General features: G+C 39.7%; 1 protein-coding gene across 3 annotated transcripts in view; it reads right to left on the minus strand.

The window, feature by feature from the left end:
• The window catches only part of Prkdc (protein kinase, DNA-activated, catalytic subunit), a 217,066-nt gene that overhangs the window by 128,973 nt on the left and 66,145 nt on the right, over positions 1–21,948 (minus strand). For all 3 annotated transcript variants that reach the window (NM_001108327.2, XM_087576674.1, XM_087576675.1), the window contains 5 exon segments: positions 585–805; positions 11,785–12,039; positions 13,468–13,601; positions 16,226–16,325; positions 17,990–18,084. In NM_001108327.2, coding sequence (NP_001101797.2) covers positions 585–805; positions 11,785–12,039; positions 13,468–13,601; positions 16,226–16,325; positions 17,990–18,084 — 805 coding nt within the window.

Here is a 21,948-nt window from a genome sequence, read left to right on the forward strand (position 1 = left end):
ACATGCAGAAATCGCTATGCTTTGGCTGACTCCCTTGGTATGTGACCAGGATAGTGTGCCGGGTCATATACAGTGATTCCACTTCTAGTTTTAAAGAATATTGATTTCCACAGCGGCTGGGCTAATTTTTGATCCTAATTTTTAGTGAAATTACAGTATTAGTCATGGAATCCACAGCATACACATGGCAAGCAAGCACTTTCCCACTGAACTACATATCCAGGCCTAGCTCTCCAAAGCAGCACTTGACTTGCTTTGCTTCTCAGTCATCACCAGCACTTGTCTCTATTTTATTTCTTGATTATTAATATTTGAACTGGGCAAAGATTGGATCTCAATGTAATTTTGATGTAATTTCTCCCTTTGACTAATGATCTAAGGCACTGGTTCTCAACCTTTAATATAGTTCCTTATGTTATGGCAACCCCAACCATAAAGTTCTTTTGATTACTACTTGATAACTGTAATTTTGAATCATAATGTAAACATTACAGGAGAAGAACCTTTGATCTTAGAGAAACTTAAAACATTTGACATTACAAAGTCCTAGTCTTCAATTAACAGAACAGGAAATGAGACCTTACCTTGCAATCTTCTGGAAAGGTGACGAGCAGGGTTGTGGTAAATTCCATAATCCGGACCAAGACTGTGCATTTGCTGTAATTGTATTTTTCTTCCTCTTGGACACTGGGAGGGCCGGTCAGCCCAGTGCCAAAGCGTTGTTCTACTGTTCTAGCATCACATGTTGCTATGCTTTCCAAAAAGAAGGCCACAGACTTCAAAAGTGAAGACTGTACTTCAGTACCTAGACATGATAGCAGTAAAATATTAGTGTGCTCTTCCTAACTCTACTAACACTGATGTGCGGAGCCCTTTTGAAAGACAAATGATAATATACACTCAACAACAAACTAAGCAATATTTCAAAGAAAAGAAGTTCAAGAAAAGGTGAACAAACAGCAGCCGCTTCTTAGCTTCTTTGTTCAAATTTTGAACTAAATTATAATCCAAATAGAATTCAACTTCAGATATAGTAAAAACGTCGACACAAGGCCAGGGCATTTACTTATGTATTTATTTATTGTTACAGGACTGAACAGAGAGCCTCCTGCATTCTAGGAAGGGACCCCGCCCTGGGCGATGGCCCCAGTCTTCTTGCTATGGTTTGAACATGTGCTTCCGGCTGCTCTAACTATTCTGGGAGTTGTGCAGCTTTGAAAAAGATGAGAGTAGTTAGAAGACACAGGTCCCTGGTGGTCTCTTTTGTGGTACAGTGTTTTTGTGTTCTGAGACTCTCCCACTTTTAGTCAATCACGAGGTGAAGAGATCTGCCACATCTTCCTGTCACCATGACTTACACAGAGCCAGGCTTTGATGGAAGGAGACAAACAATGAGCCAAAATAATAAATATGTATGTTAATCTCTAACAAATGATTTAAAACTCTATGGTTTGATTTAATGCTGAAATTCTAATCTTTAACACAATAGTGTGTCAAAATAATGTAGTATAGTAAAAAAATTTAGATTTCACCAATTTCTGATCTTTGGATAGGGTCATGCTTATATAAACTAAACTGGATTGAAACTTCTAATCCTCCTGCCCTTCCCTCAACTGAAGAAGTGAAATATCGGTATATACCACCACATCTGACACTGTTTATAATATGAAGAAATGTCAGACTCCTCCAATAAGCAATACAAAAACAAATGACATGGCTGTCTTTAAGCACACATATTTGGCATTTTCTATTTTAAAGCCAGGTGTTACTCTCTTTTTAAAAAAAAAAAAATTATTTAAGTACATTGTAGCTGTCTTCAGACCCACCAGAAGAGAGCATCAGATCCCATCACAGATGGTTGTGAGCCACCATGTGGTTGCTGGGATTTGAACCCAGGAGTGCTATGAAGAGCAGTCAGTGCTCTTAACCACTGAGCCATGTCTCCAGTCCACCAGATGTTATTCTAATAGGTCTGCCTTCCTGTTATTTGGTCTTTTTCCCTTACAGCTTTTAAGATTCTTTTTTGTTCTGTTTTGATTGTTATGTGCCTTGGGGAATTTCTTTTCTGGTCCAGTCTATTTGGTGCTCTGTACATTTTTTAATACCTTGATAGGTACCTTCTTTAAGCTGGGGAAATTTTCCTTTATGATTTTGTTGAAATTATGCTCTTTGATTTGAGTTTTTTCTTCCTCCTTTCCTGCTATGTGTATATTTAGTCTTTTCACAATGTCCTGGATGTTTTGTTTTTGTTTTATCAAATTTATTGTTTTCTTTGACTGAGGTATCCATTTCTTCTATCTCATATTCAATGCTTGAGAGTCTCTCTTTCATCTCCTCTGTTATGTCAGTGAGGCTTATCTCTACAGTTTTTTGTTTTGTTTTGTTTTTGTTTTTGACTTCCTGAATTTTTTATTTCCAGATTTAGCTCAGTTTGGTTTTCTGTGTGAGAGTCTCCTTCTAGTTTCACGCCCACTGTGGTGGTTTGAATATGTTTAGCTCAGGCAGTGAGTGGCCTTGTTATTACTATTAATGGGTGAGGCCTGGTTGGAGTAGGTAGGTCTTGTTAGAAGAAGTGTGTCACTGTGGGGATAGGTCTTGATACCCTCCTCCTAGCTGCCTGAGGATGTCAGTCTTCTCCTATTTGCCTTTGAAACAAGATACAGCTTTCCCAGCTCTTTCAGTGCCACGCCTGCCTGCACACTGCCATGCCTCCCATCATGATGATAATGGACTGAACCTCAGAACCAGTAAGTCAGCGCCAATTAACTGTCCTTTATAAAAACTATCTTCTCACTGTCTTTATGGCAATGGAAAGCCTAACTAAGACATCTACTTTCCTCATTTCAATCCACTGATTATGTTTTCAGACTTCATTAATAGATTTATTAGTATCCTGTTTGAGGTCCTTGAACATATTCACAATAGCTATTTTGAAAAACCTAGACTTCTGCTTCAGTATAGTACATCTCTCAAGGCCTGCTATATATAGGGTTATTGGGTTCTAGTGGAGACATATTATCTTGGGTGTTAATTACTGTGCTTTTGCAATGGTGTCTAAGCTTCTGGGTTGGGGATGACTGTTGATATGGTGGTGATAATCTAGGGCTGTCTTTGTTGGGTGGGTTTCCAGTTCCTTGGTTTGTCTTCTCTGGATCTAAGACATGTGTAGTGCCTATGGGCTGTCAGGTAAGGAGTGTTCTAGAGTCTTTTCCTGGTGTGGACACTAGCGATACCATGTAGATCATGTTTCTAGATATCGGGGTCTTATACAAAGGATTAGCTGTGTGGTAGGAGGGGGAGTGCTGAAAGGGGCTACAGGAAGGAGGATCAACTGTCTCCAGTGAGTGAGGAGTGAGTCAGAGAGGGAGGCATGGTGGTTTGAAAAGCAATGTCCGAGACCCGGTGAGAGAGAGACCCAACCGCCTGGTCAGGTGGGCACTCCTGAGGCTGCAGAGCGGAAGAGACCACCAACACTGCTCACCCCTGCCCACATCCCTGGCCCAAGAGGAAACTGTATAAGGCCTCTGGGCTCCCGTGGGGGAGGGCCCAGGAGCGGCAGGACTTCTGCGCCTGAGACACCGCCGGAACCTGAAAGAAACAGACCGGATAAACAGTTCTCTGCACCCAAATCCCGTGGGAGGGAGAGCTAAACCTTCAGAGAGGCAGACAAGCCTGGGAAACCAGAAGAGACTGCTCCCTGCACACACATCTCGGACGCCAGAGGAAAAAGCCAAAGACCATCTGGAACCCTGGTGCACTGAAGCTCCCGGAAGGGGCGGCACAGGTCTTCCTGGTTGCTGCCGCTGCAGAGAGCCCCTGGGCAGCACCCCACGAGCGAACCTGAGCCTCGGGACCACAGGTAAGACCAAATTTTCTGCTGCAAGAAAGCTGCCTGGTGAACTCAAGACACAGGCCCACAGGAACAGCTGAAGACCTGTAGAGAGGAAAAACTACACTCCCGAAAGCAGAACACACTGTCCCCATAACTGACTGAAAGAGAGGAAAACAGGTCTACAGCACTCCTGACACACAGGCTTATAGGTCAGTCTAGCCACTGTCAGAAATAGCAGAACAAAGTAACACTAGAGATAATCTGATGGCGAGAGGCAAGCGCAGGAACCCAAGCAACAGAAACCAAGACTGCATGCCATCATCGGAGCCCAATTCTCCCACCAAAACAAACATGGAATATCCAAACACACCAGAAAAGCAAGATCTAGTTTCAAAATCATATTTGATCATGATGCTGGAGGACTTCAAGAAAGACATGAACACACTTAGGGAAACACAGGAAATCATTAATAAACAAGTAGAAGCCTACAGAGAGGAATGGCAAAAATCCCTGAAAGAATTCCAGGAAAACACAATCAAACAGATGAAGGAATTAAAAATGGAAATAGAAGCAATCAAGAAAGAACACATGGAAACAACCCTGGATATAGAAAACCAAAAGAAGAGACAAGGAGCTGTAGATACAAGCTTCACCAACAGAATACAAGAGATGGAAGAGAGAATCTCAGGAGCAGAAGATTCCATAGAAATCATTGACTCAACTGTCAAAGATAATGTAAAGCAGAAAAAGCTACTGGTCCAAAACATACAGGAAATCCAGGACTCAATGAGAAGATCAAACCTAAGGATAATAGGTATAGAAGAGAGTGAAGACTCCCAGCTCAAAGGACCAGTAAATATCTTCAACAAAATCATAGAAGAAAACTTCCCTAACCTAAAAAAAGAGATACCCATAGGCATACAAGAAGCCTACAGAACTCCAAATAGATTGGACCAGAAAAGAAACACCTCCCGTCACATAATTGTCAAAACACCAAACGCACAAAATAAAGAAAGAATATTAAAAGCAGTAAGGGAAAAAGGTCAAGTAACATATAAAGGGAGACCTATCAGAATCACACCAGACTTCTCGCCAGAAACTATGAAGGCCAGAAGATCCTGGACTGATGTCATACAGACCCTAAGAGAACACAAATGCCAGCCCAGGTTACTGTATCCAGCAAAACTCTCAATTAACATTGATGGAGAAACCAAGATATTCCATGACAAAACCAAATTTACACAATATCTTTCTACAAATCCAGCACTACAAAGGATAATAAATGGTAAAGCCCAACATAAGGAGGCAAGCTATACCCTAGAAGAAGCAAGAAACTAATCGTCTTGGCAACAAAACAAAGAGAATGAAAGCACACAAACATAACCTCACATCCAAATATGAATATAAAGGGAAACAATAATCACTATTCCTTAATATCTCTCAATATCAATGGCCTCAACTCCCCAATAAAAAGACATAGATTAACAAACTGGATACGCAACGAGGACCCTGCATTCTGCTGCCTACAGGAAACACACCTCAGAGACAAAGACAGACACTACCTCAGAGTGAAAGGCTGGAAAACAACTTTCCAAGCAAATGGTCAGAAGAAGCAAGCTGGAGTAGCCATTCTAATATCAAATAAAATCAATTTCCAACTAAAAGTCATCAAAAAAGATAAGGAAGGACACTTCATATTCATCAAAGGAAAAATCCACCAAGATGAACTCTCAATCCTAAATATCTATGCCCCAAATACAAGGGCACCTACATACGTAAAAGAAACCTTACTAAAGCTCAAAACACACATTGCACCTCACACAATAATAGTGGGAGATTTCAACACCCCACTCTCATCAATGGACAGATCATGGAAACAGAAATTAAACAGTGATGTCGACAGACTAAGAGAAGTCATGAGCCAAATGGACTTAACGGATATTTATAGAACATTCTATCCTAAAGCAAAAGGATATACCTTCTTCTCAGCTCCTCATGGTACTTTCTCCAAAATTGACCATATAATTGGTCAAAAAACGGGCCTCAACAGGTACAGAAAGATAGAAATAATCCCATGCGTGCTATCGGACCACCACGGCCTAAAACTGGTCTTCAATAACAATAAGGGAAGAATGCCCACATATACGTGGAAATTGAACAATGCTCTACTCAATGATAACCTGGTCAAGGAAGAAATAAAGAAAGAAATTAAAAACTTTTTAGAATTTAATGAAAATGAAGATACAACATACTCAAACTTATGGGACACAATGAAAGCTGTGCTAAGAGGAAAACTCATAGCGCTGAGTGCCTGCAGAAAGAAACAGGAAAGAGCATATGTCAGCAGCTTGACAGCACACCTAAAAGCTCTAGAACAAAAAGAAGCAAATACACCCAGGCGGAGTAGAAGGCAGGAAATAATCAAACTCAGAGCTGAAATCAACCAAGTAGAAACAAAAAGGACCATAGAAAGAATCAACAGGACCAAAAGTTGGTTCTTTGAGAAAATCAACAAGATAGATAAACCCTTAGCCAGACTAACGAGAGGACACAGAGAGTGCGTCCAAATTAACAAAATCAGAAATGAAAAGGGAGACATAACTACAGATTCAGAGGAAATTCAAAAAATCATCAGATCTTACTATAAAAACCTATATTCAACAAAATTTGAAAATCTTCAGGAAATGGACAATTTCCTAGACAGATACCAGGTATCAAAGTTAAATCAGGAACAGATAAACCAGTTAAACAACCCCATAACTCCTAAGGAAATAGAAGCAGTCATTAAAGGTCTCCCAACCAAAAAGAGCCCAGGTCCAGATGGGTTTAGTGCAGAATTCTATCAAACCTTCATAGAAGACCTCATACCAATATTATCCAAACTATTCCACAAAATTGAAACAGATGGAGCCCTACCGAATTCCTTCTACGAATCTACAATTACTCTTATACCTAAACCACACAAAGACACAACAAAGTAAGAGAACTTCAGACCAATTTCCCTTATGAATATCGACGCAAAAATACTCAATAAAATTCTGGCAAACCGAATTCAAGAGCACATCAAAACAATCATCCACCATGATCAAGTAGGCTTCATCCCAGGCATGCAGGGATGGTTTAATATACGGAAAACCATCAACGTGATCCATTATATAAACAAACTGAAAGAACAGAACCACATGATCATTTCATTAGATGCTGAGAAAGCATTTGACAAAATTCAACACGCCTTCATGATAAAAGTCCTGGAAAGAATAGGAATTCAAGGCCCATACCTAAACATAGTAAAAGCCATATACAGCAAACCAGTTGCTAACATTAAACTAAATGGAGAGAAACTTGAAGCAATCCCACTAAAATCAGGGACTAGACAAGGCTGCCCACTCTCTCCCTACTTATTCAATATAGTTTTTGAAGTTCTAGCCAGAGCAATCAGACAACAAAAGGAGATCAAAGGGATACAGATCGGAAAAGAAGAGGTCAAAATATCACTATTTGCAGATGATATGATAGTATATTTAAGTGATCCCAAAAGTTCCACCAGAGAACTACTAAAGCTGATAAACAACTTCAGCAAAGTGGCTGGGTATAAAATTAACTCAAATAAATCAGTTGCCTTCCTCTATACAAAAGAGAAACAAGCCGAGAAAGAAATTAGGGAAACGACACCCTTCATAATAGACCCAAATAATATAAAGTACCTCGGTGTGACTTTAACCAAGCAAGTAAAAGATCTGTACAATAAGAACTTCAAGACACTGAAGAAAGAAATTGAAGAAGACCTCAGAAGATGGAAAGATCTCCCATGCTCATGGATTGGCAGGATTAATATAGTAAAAATGGCCATTTTACCAAAAGCAATCTACAGATTCAATGCAATCCCCATCAAAATACCAATCCAATTCTTCAAAGAGTTAGACAGAACAATTTGCAAATTCATCTGGAATAACAAAAAACCCAGGATAGCTAAAGCTATCCTCAACAATAAAAGGACTTCAGGGGAATCACTATCCCTGAACTCAAGCAGTATTACAGAGCAATAGTGATAAAAACTGCATGGTATTGGTACAGAGACAGACAGATAGACCAATGGAATAGAATTGAAGACCCAGAAATGAACCCACACACCTATGGTCACTTGATTTTTGACAAAGGAGCCAAAACCATCCAATGGAAAAAAGATAGCATTTTCAGCAAATGGTGCTGGTTCAACTGGAGGGCAACATGTAGAAGAATGCAGATCGATCCATGCTTATCACCCTGTACAAAGCTTAAGTCCAAGTGGATCAAGGACCTCCACATCAAACCAGACACACTCAAACTAATAGAAGAAAAACTAGGGAAGCATCTGGAACACATGGGCACTGGAAAAAATTTCCTGAACAAAACACCAATGGCTTATGCTCTAAGATCAAGAATTGACAAATGGGATCTCATAAAACTGCAAAGCTTCTGTAAGGCAAAGGACACTGTGGTTAGGACAAAACGGCAACCAACAGATTGGGAAAAGATCTTTACCAACCCTACAACAGATAGAGGCCTTATATCCAAAATATACAAAGAACTCAAGAAGTTAGACCGCAGGGAAACAAATAACCCTATTAAAAAATGGGGTTCAGAGCTAAACAAAGAATTCACAGCTGAGGAATGCCGAATGGCTGAGAAACACCTAAAGAAATGTTCAACATCTTTAGTCATAAGGGAAATGCAAATCAAAACAACCCTGAGATTTCACCTCACACCAGTGCGATTGGCTAAGATCAAAAACTCAGGTGACAGCAGATGCTGGCGAGGTTGTGGAGAAAGAGGAACACTCCTCCATTGTTGGTGGGATTGCAGACTGGTACAACCATTCTGGAAATCAGTCTGGAGGTTCCTCAGAAAATTGGACATTGAACTGCCTGAGGATCCAGCTATACCTCTCTTGGGCATATACCCAAAAGATGCCTCAACATATAAAAGAGACACGTGCTCCACTATGTTCATCGCAGCCTTATTTATAATAGCCAGAAAATGGAAAGAACCCAGATGCCCTTCAACAGAGGAATGGATACAGAAAATGTGGTACATCTACACAATGGAATACTACTCAGCTATCAAAAACAACGAGTTTATGAAATTCGTAGGCAAATGGTTGGAACTGGAAAATATCATCCTGAGTGAACTAACCCAATCACAGAAAGACATACATGGTATGCACTCATTGATAAGTGGCTATTAGCCCAAATGCTTGAATTACCCTAGATCCCTAGAACAAACGAAACTCAAGACGGATGATCAAAATGTGAATGCTTCACTCCTTCTTTAAATGAGGAAAAAGAATACCCTTGGCAGGGAAGGGAGAGGCAAAGATTAAAACAGAGACTGAAGGAACACCCATTCAGAGCCTGTCCCACATTTGGCCCATACATATACAGCCACCCAATTGGACTAGATGGATGAAGCAAAGAAGTGCAGACCGACAGGAGCCGGATGTAGATCGCTCCTGAGAGACACAGCCAGAATACAGCAAATACAGAGGCGAATGCCAGCAGCAAACCACTGAACTGAGAATAGGTCCCCTATTGAAGGAATCAGAGAAAGAACTGGAAGAGCTTGAAGGGGCTCGAGACCCCAAAAGTACAACAATGCCAAGCAACCAGAGCTTCCAGGGACTAAGCCACTACCTAAAGACTATACATGGACTGACCCTGGACTCTGACCCCATAGGTAGCAATGAATATCCTAGTAAGAGCACCAGTGGAAGGGGAAGCCCTGGGTCCTGCTAAGACTGAACCCCCAGTGAACTAGTCTATGGGGGGAGGGCGGCAATGGTGGGAGGGTTGGGAGGGGAACACCCATAAGGAAGGGGAGGGGGGAGGGGGATGTTTGCCCGGAAACCGGGAAAGGGAATAACACTCGAAATGTATATAAGAAATACTCAAGTTAATAAAAAAAAAAATAAAATAAAAAAAAAAGAGAACTGGTTTATCCTGCTCATTAGTTGAAGGTGCAGTTCACTACGGTGGTGGTCAGGGGAACAGGCGACTAAAAAAAAAAAAAAAAAAAAAAAAAAAAGAAAAGCAATGTCCTCCATAAACTCATGTGTGTGAATGCTTGCACCATACGGAGTGGCACTATTTGGAAGTGTATTCTCACTAGAGTAGGCGTGGCCTTACTAGAGGAAGTGTGTCACTATGGGGACAGGCTTTGAATTCTCAGAAGCTCAACTCAGTCTTCTTGCTGACTGCTGATTGAGATATAAAACTCACAGCTCATAAAACTCAAGGCTCCTTTTCTAATACCAGGTCTGCCTGCAGATTGCATGCTTCCTGCCATGATGGTAATGGACTAAATCTATGAAACTGTAATCCAGCCCCAATTAAATGCTCTCCTTTATAAGAGTTGCCATGCTCATGGTGTCTCTTCACAGCAATAAAATTCTAAGACAGACCCTTGCAAGGGGTCTGCTGCAGGGCTGTGGGTGAGACTGAGGAATCTGAAATGCAGGATAGGAAGGAGAGTGAAGACTGCCCACCTCATTTCCAGGGCAGTATGAGCTCACTGGTAGAGAGCGCCTCTGAGTACTGACGCTGTTGTCGAGGGTAGAGTGAAGGAGAGAGACTGGGTCTGCAGAGAGGATCTTTGGAATCCACAAGGAATGGAGGTAGATAGAGGTTGAAAGGAGGCACCTGCAGGGCTGGGCATCAGAGCAGGGAATTTGCAATGATGGACAGAAAGGCCTCTGTAAAGTTTTTAAATGTAATTTACAATTGCTATTTTGAAGTCCTTGTCCTGTGCTTCAGCTAAATTGGATTTTTCAGGGCTTATTCTTGGCTGTTTATGTCTATATTTTTACACTGGGATACAAGCATCTAGAAGTATGATGTTTGAGGTGTTTCTTGCTGTAAAGATCTTATTTTCTCTTTGTTGGGTAAGTGCTCTGTTCTTAGGTTGCCTACTCTGAATCCTCAGCCCTGGTAGATTGTTTCTGTGGGCTAGTGCGTGACACAAAATAATAGAGAAAGGCAAGGGGCAGTGAGAAAGTACCAGGGTGACATTGGGTCTGAAAGTAGAGGTAGATTCCCCAGGGAACAGAAATAGGGAGAGAGAAGGAGCTGCTACAGATAGGACCACAGGACTAAGAGGAAGTCTGCAGAGAATCAACGATTACATTCCTAAATGTTTTAACAGCCTTCAATACAAGTCACTGCCCTATTTCATCACTAAAAATTTGTTGGGTGTGGGAGGCTATATATTAAATTAATCAGTTATGGAACTACTTATTCAAACAAATATTTCTTAGTAGAGTAATACATCAGATGACATTTTACTCAAAAACAAAATATAGGACAGTGGTTTCATGAAACTAACCACCTGAAGGTAACATGGAGTGTTGCTGGGAGGCAGGGAATACTTCAGAAAAAGTGTTGGAAGAAACAAGTAAAGTTATTCACGGTGTATAATTTAGGGGATAGTGAGATCATGTCTTACTCACTTTGCTGCCTGGCTATCATGAGGTTAACAGCTTTCTCTATTGCAGCTAAACCACAAGCCAAAACCAACAAAGCCAACCATGGGTTGAATCCCCCAAGCCCATGAGCCAAATCAACCTTATAATTCTAAGCTACCTACATCATCATTTTTGTCACAATTGTGGAAAACTGATAAACACAAAAGAGAACATAAATAAAAGAGCCTGAGATGTATTCCAATGGTAGAAAATCCAGAAGTTCTTTTACACAGCACTATGTACTAGTGTATCTGTTATCAATTTGTTAGTATTATTTTTATTTTAATTTATTTTCTACCTAAGTCTTACCATGTAGCAATGGCTGTCCTGGTACACTCTTTGTAGACCTCATAGCCTCTGTCTCCAAGTGCTTATTATTATGACATTCAGTGTGTAGTCTACATGGAATAAACTAAGCAGAATCAGACAATGTTATCTTAGAGTTAAGTTCACCTACCCAGGACCTCTTGCACTTGTACAGTCTTCTCCTCGATAAATGTGTTGTAGCACTCCAGTGCTGCAAGGAGGTGGTCCAGCCACTGGAGCATTCCTCGCAGGCTGACTGGCCCTTGCAAGTGGAGGAGGGTTGGCTGAGCAAGAATGCCTGATGGCTGACCGCTGCTGCTTGCCCCTCCTTCAAATGTGTTTATGAGAAAAGAAATACCTTCCGCTTTTATAAGATCTCTCAACCATAAAGAAGGGGATTTGTTGCCTAAGAGACAAAATTAAAAAATAAAAACATACATTAGTGTATATATAATATGTAAACATTCAAAAATTAAATCTCTTCAATCTCTGATCCTAGTTAAAATTGAAAATGATACAGGATGATCTTTTCCTCATCCTTTTTTTACTGTTTTTACTTTTAAGAAGTTATTTCCACTAAGGCCACACTTTTCAGTTCCTAAACATTACAAAAACACCATCTGAAATAGCAACAAACTAATACTCTGGCAATTTTCTTTTCAAGTTACAAAACAGCATTGTGATTTTGTGGCTTTTATGTTGGTTATGTTGCTCACATCTCTGAGGACCTGGCCTCTCTACATCTCAGTCTCCTTATCTCAAAACACATCACAAGAACAATCACACACCTATCTCCTAGGTTGTTATGAAGATTACAGCACTTAACGTTTGAAGGTACTCAAGCTAGCCTTGAACTCGTGGGTACAAGTGATCTCTCTATCTCAGCCTTCCAGGCTGCATGTTAAGTATTATTTATTAAGTAAGTCAAAAGTTTTGCTTTAAATTTTGTTTTCTTTTGATATTGTATTTTTCCAACCCAAAAAGGAAAGGGTAAAATTTCATTTTGCATTTTATGAAATCAGAAAGGGTTAAATTATCTGTCACTGATTATTTTAGACAATAAACCAAAACAGAATGTGTGCCTGATCTATTAAGAGGATGTTTTTTAATAAAAAGGAGGGATAATCCATTATTTCCACTATTAAAGAAAATTGTAATCATCAGAAGAAAAACAATATGGTATTTAAACTCTACAACAAGTGTCGAAAGTGAGAAAAGCAATTATCAGAAGGAAAGGCAGATCTACTGACAGAGTAAGATATGGGAACCCTATCAGGTTCTGTGTCGTATACTTGTATATCAACTTGTCACAAGCTAGTTATCTAAAGGCAGGTATATCAACTGAGAAAATGTCTTTATATATATCAGTGCGGTGCATACGAGTCATACCAACACTCTGAATGATGAGGCAGGATTGTGAGTACAAAGCAGGGGGAATCTGAGTTATAAAGCAAAGAGAGAGGGAGGATAAAGGAAAGGAGGCGAGGAGGAGGAAGAAGGGGAAGAGAAGAAGACGGAAGGAAATGTTTGTAATATTCATTTATACAGAATCGTAATGTTCTTAATTGTCTCCATCCCCAGACTGGCAAAGACGAAGCCAATTAATGCTGGTAGAATGTTAAGAATCAAGATACTGGGCAAACAAGACAATCTAGTAGGTAAGGTAAGGGTAGGTACACGCTACACAAGCCTGCCAGTCTGAACATAATCTGTGAAATTCATCCAAAGATGAAAGACTTCAAGGTTGTTCTTTGATTCCATACATCCACTGCCATAAAGGTGCCAATCCCTTCCCCACTTTAATACATTTTTAATTAAAAAAGAGAGGACATACCTGGTAATAAAGGAACAAATTTATAAAAGAGTTCTATGGACTTGTGTCGACATTCTGTCTGGGGTCTTCCACAGTGAGCGAAAAGCCACTTGACCAGATCCAATAAACATAATGATGTCAAAGGTGGAAATCCCCTACATAAGAGAGCATGTTGTCATCAACTTACTATCCAATATTCAATGCCAACGTAGCCAAGAATTTAAACCTGAAACTCAATTCTACTAAACTGACATATGTAAAAGTTTAATGTGTTAGTATTTGGATGTAATTAAGGTATCACAGGTTAATTCATAGAGATCTGTGTTCCTTTGCTTCTCTGGTGCTGGAATTATAGGTTTTGCCACCATGCCCAGCTCTAATATAGTTCTAACATTAAACATATATGTATGTGTGTGTGTGTGTGTGTGTGTGTGTGTGTGTGCATGCATGCATGTGTATATATACATACATATACACATACATATATACATATACACACATATACACACACACACACACACACACACACACACACACACACACACACACACACACACACACATATATATGCATGCACTCCTGGGGAAAGATCTCAGGACCTTATACTGCTAGACAAATGCTTAGGCCCTATTCTCTTTGGTTGGTTCGCTCACTCGCTCCTTCGCTCCTTCCTTCCTTCCTTCCTTCCTTCCTTCCCTTCCTTCTCCTTTCTTTCTTTCTCTCTTTCTTTCTTTCTTCCTTTCTTTCTTTCTTTTATTAGCTCTTTGTGAATTTCATATCATGCACCCCAACCCCACTCATCTCCCTCTACCTGTACTGAACAGAGATTTTGTTTTTTCTTTTTAAATCTTGTTGTGGAAGCTGTAGTGCCTCCCACAGTCTAGCTTTTTCTTTCCACTTCTTTGCTTGCAAATGTTCATTGCCACGACTTATTGGTTTGACATGAGGCCTTTGGCTTCTGTTACTCTATCAATATTGGGACTCCTCTCAGATGTCCTGTAGTTGCCCTGTGTCATGGAGATGTTGTAGTTTTGGACCTGTAATACTGGCCCCTCCATGCACTTACTCCAGCAGTTCACTAATGGGGTAGGTGTTGGGGAGGGCCAAGTCAAAGTACTGTGCCTGAAAGATATTTAAGTTGGTCAATCTGCTGGCTCTCCTGCTCTCATGCCCTGGGCTTGGCTCACCAGAAACAACCACAACCAGGGCCTAGAAGACCCTGTTTCCCAAGGTACAGGGCCCTTGCCCCCAGAGTGCTGCAGCAAGTGAGCAACGTGGCAAGTCCTGCCATTCTGATATCCCTGGACCAGCTCTCTCGTCTGCCACAGATGATGCAGAAGAGAGAAGGGTGTCTCCCTTGTACTTGCCACTATATAGTAGATAAGCAGCACTGGCTTTCTTGTTCTTGTGACCCCAGAGGCCCTATTTCCTTTTAATGTGGGAAAAAAAATATAAATATGCTTAACAGAATTATGTATTTCCATTCCAATGTACCCTTTGAACAACAAGGCAAAACCAGCAGTTATAGTATATAAAGCAGTTTTCCTTAAAAGCTCAACTTTGTGAGATGTAAATCTAAGCCCAGACTCAGATATCTTTAGATAAAGCCTGTACAACAACTGATATTTTAAAAAGACTTCCAATTTTAATAAATGCTAGTTATCAAGAACCAACTTTGTAAAGGGATGTTAGAAATTAGATTCAATTGTATTAGTTTGCTTTTGTTCTTTTTTTTCTAAAGATTTATTTATTATGTATACAGCATTGCACCTGCATGTACACGTGTAGGCCAGAAGAGGGTACCAGACTTAATTATATATATAGATGGTCTTGATGCACCATGTAGTTGCTGGGAATTGAACTCATGACCTCTGGATGACCAGACAGTGCTCTTAACCTCTGAACCATCTCTCCAGCCCCGCTTTTGTTCTTTCTTGACAGTCTCATTTAACTGAGGCTGGGCATAAACTCTTGATCCTCTTAACTCTAACTCCCAAGGGCTGGGTTTATAGGCAAAAGCAGGCAATGGTGGCACATGCCTTTAATTCCAGCACTCAGGAGGCAGCGGAAGGTGGATCTTTCTAAGTTTGAGAAATTCTAGGACACCCAGTCACGGTGAAGAGAACGTACTTTGACGTCAGACCTAATTCACCTCTACATTTCCCTTAGATACTTGCATGAGCTTGAACAATGTGCTCAATCTTAAAGTACATCTTAAATCATCTTAAATTTAAATATGCATTTTATCCTTCAGGTGACTATATCTTACTGAATATGACATTTCCTAAAGACTTTCTGGAAATGCTGATAACAAGGTTCCAATGGTCAGGCTGTTTAAATAGTAACTAAATAGATCTCTAGCTTAAGCAGGATCTGTTAAGTTGAACTCCACACTAGATAGCTTTGCACAAATACTGCACCATGTTTTACAATCCTTGATTGAATGCAACACTCAGTTCTTATACTTCAAAATTTGTGTCACAGTTCATAAATATCTAGTTAAATAATTACACACCCAACTTTTAAAAACAATATAATGTCCAAAACTTACTGTCAATATGGACACCTATCCAAATCCTAATCAAATATCATCATCCTGAAACCATGTACTTTTAAACTTTTAAATTCTGTTAGAAAACTGACTGTTCATACCACACTTCTACACATTTCTTCTTTACAAAGAGAATTCTTCAGAGTCTACCTATTCATCTTTAACCTTCATCAGATGGAAATTAGCTTTGTGTTGGGTTAAAGAAAGGAATAGAAACATATCACCTACCGTGGCAAACGCCGCTTTTTTGCTTTGTTTAAAGAAATGTACTTCTTTTCAATGATGCGTCTTAGGTGATCAATGGCATCACAGCACTGCTGAATTGTACCTGTATTTGTATCCAAGTATAAAAAATACCACAGAAAACACATATCAGATCATTGTTGAGAGCATTTGGTGCTGCTTCTAGGAATCTGGCATTCGTCACTGGGCTGGAACAAGGGAGTCGGCTCAGAGCAGGAGGTCAGGAACAGTGACCATGGGACTTTGTGTACTGCTTTCTGAAGTTACTGCCTATGTGACCTCTCTGCTTACTACTTTACTTAATTACTATCTTATGTGATCTTCTGGTTTACTACTTTGATTAATTACTTCCGTCTTTGATCTAAGAACTGAACATGTTTTTTAATGTTCCTAGAATGGTATAAGAGCAGGCTGGAGAAAAATAAAGCTGCTTCAGCCTCAGCATAGGTTAGAGTGATGTTATAATTTTGTCTAATTTCTCTTTTCAATCCTCACTCCCTCCCTTGACCCTGCTGACTGAATGAGCTGCTTGGTCAAATTATCATTAATACACTAATATTATAAATCTGTTGACCTAATTTTGTGATTACCAAAGTTATTTTACTATAGATTTAGTATTTCATCATCTCAGAATATGAAATTAAAATAAATGACTTACATTTCAAATCCTAAAATTAAACCCAAACTCATGACTGAAAGAAGGCATAACAACATGCATGTATGTTGTGAATCTGGTCTAATGCTTATGTTAATTGGGTTCCCAAAATTGCTCGAGATCCTTATGAAAGAGGTGGGATTTAAGATTCGCTGGCAAGGGGACCACAAGAGGAAGCATGATTTAGAACCACCATGCTGGAAAAGCAGTAAGGTCCAGACTTGAGAGGTGCAGGTGTGATAGAGCATACCAATCATGAGCAGGAGAAGGGGGGCTCCAGGGCCCCCCAACCTCTGGCCCCATTGGGTCTAGGGCTACAAAGATGGAATACAGATTTTAGTAAGTAATAACTCAGGAGAATCAAAGGGGAGGTGTTAGCCATGTGAAAGTTTGGGAGTAGTCCAGCAATTGAGCTGATTAAGGTGTATTTAATACAGAGGGGTGTGTGTGTGTGTGTGTGTGTGTGTGTGTGTGTGTGTATCTGTCTGTCTGTCTGTCTGTCTGTCTTTCATTCAGGAATGCAGAAGACTGAGGCAGGTAGCGAGGAATTCTCACTGCTGCACCAGGGCAAGTTGAGTAGAGGTTAACTGCATACTGCAACACATGTACATTATATACATAAACCCCCAAAGGAGTATCATATCCAAAGAGAACTACATGACCAACAGACTCACATGACAGACTAGGTGGGAAGAAACTCCAGCATGGCATAACCCAATTCAGGGCAGAACTAGTGTGCATCAACTCAAAGCCATTCCTTATAGGTTGTAAATTCCTTGGCTTGTCTCTTTCCCTTGTAGAAGTTGTATTATAGTTTGATATATAGCCACTAAAGAACAGGTAGACTCCAGCTTCATGGCTACGGAGTACACAGGCAGATTCTTGGATGAAGAAAACTTTTTACAAACTGGATTGGAGACTTGTGCGTGAGAAAATAATGTATTGTCCCTTCCTGCTTATCAGATCTGCTAAGGGAATATGAAAAAGGGAAAATACCACCTCATGAAAGGATCATGTGACCCTTGGATGCTGAGTGGAAAGACTGCAAGGCAAACAGTTTCAGTGTGTAGACAGAACACTAGAACGCCACCTACCTAAGGATTTCTCATCTGCATGTGCCAAGGCCAGACTTTCCATATATGTCACTAAGGCTTCAAAAACAAACTGTTCTACCAGGGATCCTTCTTCCCTGCAAAGTAAGAAGGCCTCAGCTAAGAAAACAATACATAGGAAAAGGCAAAGAACAATAATAAGAAATGCAATAATGGGCTTTTTTGGAGCCAGAGTCTCACTCAATAATCTAGGCTGAGCTGTAACTCAATACCTACATTCACAGCTGTTAAGTAAAGAAAGAGGCGTCCACCCATTGGAAAAATTCATTTTCTTGGAAATTAAGACTAACAAATCAGGGCGGGAGAGCTGGCTTAGTGGTTAAGAGCACTGACTGCTCTTACAAAGGTCCTGAGTTCAAATCCCAGCAACCACATGGTGGCTCATAACTATCTGTAATAGAATCCGATGCCCTCTTCTGGTGTGTCTGAAGACAGCTGCAGTGCACTCACATATATAAAGTAAATAAATAAATAAATAAATAAATCTTTAAAAAATAACATCAAATATAAGGTAATATAAGGTAATATAAGATATGATTAAATATTTTAAGTATTGTAAATATTTTTGTTCACAGTAAACTCTCAATATAAAGGATAACAGTTTAGCCTGTTTTTTTTATGAAAGAAACAAAAATCAAGATCTGAATAAGCAAACTACAGTATCAGATCATGAATTTTAAATTACTATATATAGTATCAAATATACCTTAATTAATCAAAATGTAAACCACTATAAATAGCATATAGCTTATTCCTATAATCACAAAAATGCATAGTTCAGGAGTCAATAAACTCTTGAAAATATTTTACATATACTGATTGTGGAAGCATTTTCTTTGCAAAAGTTGTCAAGATCCTTGAAGTGCTCATCAGTTGGTGAGACGCTGCAGTAAATGTACTGGATAAGGCAGAATGCTGTAGCTGAATTGCACAACGTTAGAAATCATGGCCATATGCTGTGCGACAGGATACTGTGGAGAAGAACTGGGCTCTTTACGCTGATTAGTGCAAACAGTGGGTCTTGCAGTTTTTCAGTGCAACTTATCCATTTACTAAATACACTTATGAGATAAAATAATTTTGTTAGGACTCAGAAAGATATAGTGCAGCTGTTCACAGCCTCTGAGTTGCAACCTTTTGGGGATCAAATATCAGATAACCTGCACATCAGATATTTATATCATGATTCATAACAGTAGCAAGGTTACAGTTATGAAATAGTAATGAAATGATTTTATAGTTGGGCAACTGTATTAAACATGAGTTAACTGTACCGAAGAGTCACAGCATTAGGAAGGTTGAGAACCACTGCTGTAGAAAATCAAGCTGGCACCAAACTACCCAACAATGACCATAGCCTATTTAGGTGGTAATTTGTCATTAGGAACAATTTGGATCTGTGTCAAATTGAGGTGATCATCTTTGGATGTACATAATTCTCTTTTTCTATATGTCACAGTCCAAGTTCATTGTTGTATAGAGCAAGAGTGGATAACATTTTCTTTTCTTTTTAATTCCAGTCAGTTTAAGAGTCTTTACCAAACTGCTTCAATGCCAAATGGCTACTGAACAGCCCATGGTGAGTTCTTTGGGAGCTTCTCCTGCACTGAGCTGTAAGAGGTTCAGCTTCAGTCACTGTTTGTATTTGGTGACTGTAAACTTCCTAAGGCTAGGCAGGTCAGTATCCTACTTCTCTTTGAGGCTGTCCATTTGGAAAACATTTGAACCACCATTGCACTGCACATCCATTACCAACCAGGTCCTGAGCCAAATGTGCTGTGTGTGTCACAAGTTGTCTGTTCTGCTTTATAACCCACTTTTACCTCAAATAAGAATTGCTTGCATTTGCTTTTGATGCAATATCATTTCTAGTATAAAATAAATGCGAAATAAAAAATAAGAACAAGTCATTAGCCAAATAAGGAGGTGAGAAATGCATGTTACAATAAGGTAAACTAAAGGGCAGAGAGGCGCTCGCTCAGCAAGAAAAGGTGCTGGCTGCCAAGCCTAATGATTTAAATCTAAGCTCAGGAACTTAACCAGTGGAAGGAAGAATCAATCTCTCAGATTGTCATCTGACTTCCACACGTGTGCTGTGAACTAAATGCAAATGCACACACACACACACGAAGTAAACTAAAAAAAAAAAAACTAAAGCAGGGCATGGTAGCACATGCCTTTAATTTCAGCACTGGGGAGACGGTAGTAGCCTGGTCTACAGAGCAAATTCCAGTTCCAAATTACAATTAATTTTGCACTAGGTTAGTCATAATAATGAACACAAATAACTCTATTGATGACTATAGCAATTAATATAATTATAAATGTGTAATAACATTTTTGTCAATAATAGAATTTATTTATAAGAATAATCTTATAATATCTGGTAGTTATAGTCATCAAATTTGGACAAGTATGCTGTTTAGATCACATAATGACAAAAATGCCTAAGGACACCTTTCTCAGAATATTCCATCATATTTGTCCGTGAAGCATAGCCTTATGAGGGGTTCTAAGCACCAAGAGCTGGCAGACAGCTGCTTTCACTTGTCACTCTCCAAAATGCCAAGACTATGTAGTTTAGGTTTATATATCTAAATAAAACTATGAGGAAAAGAAGAAAAAAAGTAATATAAAATTTGAGGAAGAGAACCATTCTGTAGGGCAACTTTCTATACTACAATGTTGCTACACACATAGTCTGTACGGCTTTCACCAAGGACAGATCTAAACTCAAAGGCAACCTGAGATTCAGTTAATCCTCCCCTTGTGTTTACATGTCTCTGGAAAACTGCAGGGCAGCTTGATAGCCAAGGAAAATGACTTCAGGTGCATTTTAGGTAGGAGAAGGATGTCACCTATAAGGCTGACACTCCCTGCTTTGCCTTTAAATTGAAGAGGCTGTAGGACAAAGTTGCTTTCTTTTCTCCATGAAAGCAATCCAGAGAGCACGTGACTCTCTGCCCACAGAGCCTTTGTTCCTCTCCTCAGAAACTCAAAGGGTCAGCTTTGCTGCTCTGGACTGAACAACCTGTTTCTCAACTTGGAGAGCGGGTACTTCTGTATATATAGGTCTCCTCATTTAAAAAGCTACACAAATAAGATACAGTTTCACGCTCCAGTCAATTTTCATATAAATATACATGTTGATTCCCACCTATTCCTCCATCTTCCTTCTATTGATCTCCTCTGTTTGCCTGCTGCCATTTTCTAGAAAGAGCTTTTCTGACCAGGGTCACTGGAAGATGAGTACATAATCTATTCTTAGCAATCACTATCTAAGAGGACTAGTTAGAGGCATAAAGCTTACATTTATCTCTTCTGGCATCTTTCTCAATTGTAGCCCTTCTGAAGAACTATCTTATATCTGCAGTATCTGGCACAGTACCTGGCATATAATACTCTTTTTTCCAAAGCCTTCTTCTGACAAGAGGCATATGTGCTCCTAACAGTGAGTCATCCCTTCAGCTCTCACACACTAATAAGTGGTGCTGAATGAAGGAATGAACTAATGAATGTGTGCGTACCATTAGTCTTTCTGTAGTCAATGTCTTTCTTGGTCTTTTGGAATAGCCAGATTTGACTTCACTTTGCTCTCGCATAATTCCAGAAACTCCATGTCATTAGAGGTACTCTCCAGTCTTCTACCAGAGCAGACACCTGGCTCACCTCCCCATTACCCTGAACACAGTCTAAAAGCACCTTCACCTCACATGGACAGGTTGTGAAGAGGAAGAGGTTCTTGCTATTCTACCTCCACCTTATCATCCCAAAGAATTTAGCTGATCCTCATTCATCTTTGTGGTCCATCTCTGAGAAGTGCTCACTAACTTACTATACACATTCTCTATGCTACAAAATATCTTGCACACGTATCTTTGGTTGTATTCTTAGAACACATTTGCAAGTATTTCTCCAGTTTCTAAAATTCTTAAATGCAC

Source organism: Rattus norvegicus, chromosome 11 (assembly GCF_021556685.1).
Source record: "Rattus norvegicus strain SHRSP/BbbUtx chromosome 11, alternate assembly SHRSP_T2T, whole genome shotgun sequence".
NCBI lineage: Eukaryota > Metazoa > Chordata > Mammalia > Rodentia > Muridae > Rattus > Rattus norvegicus.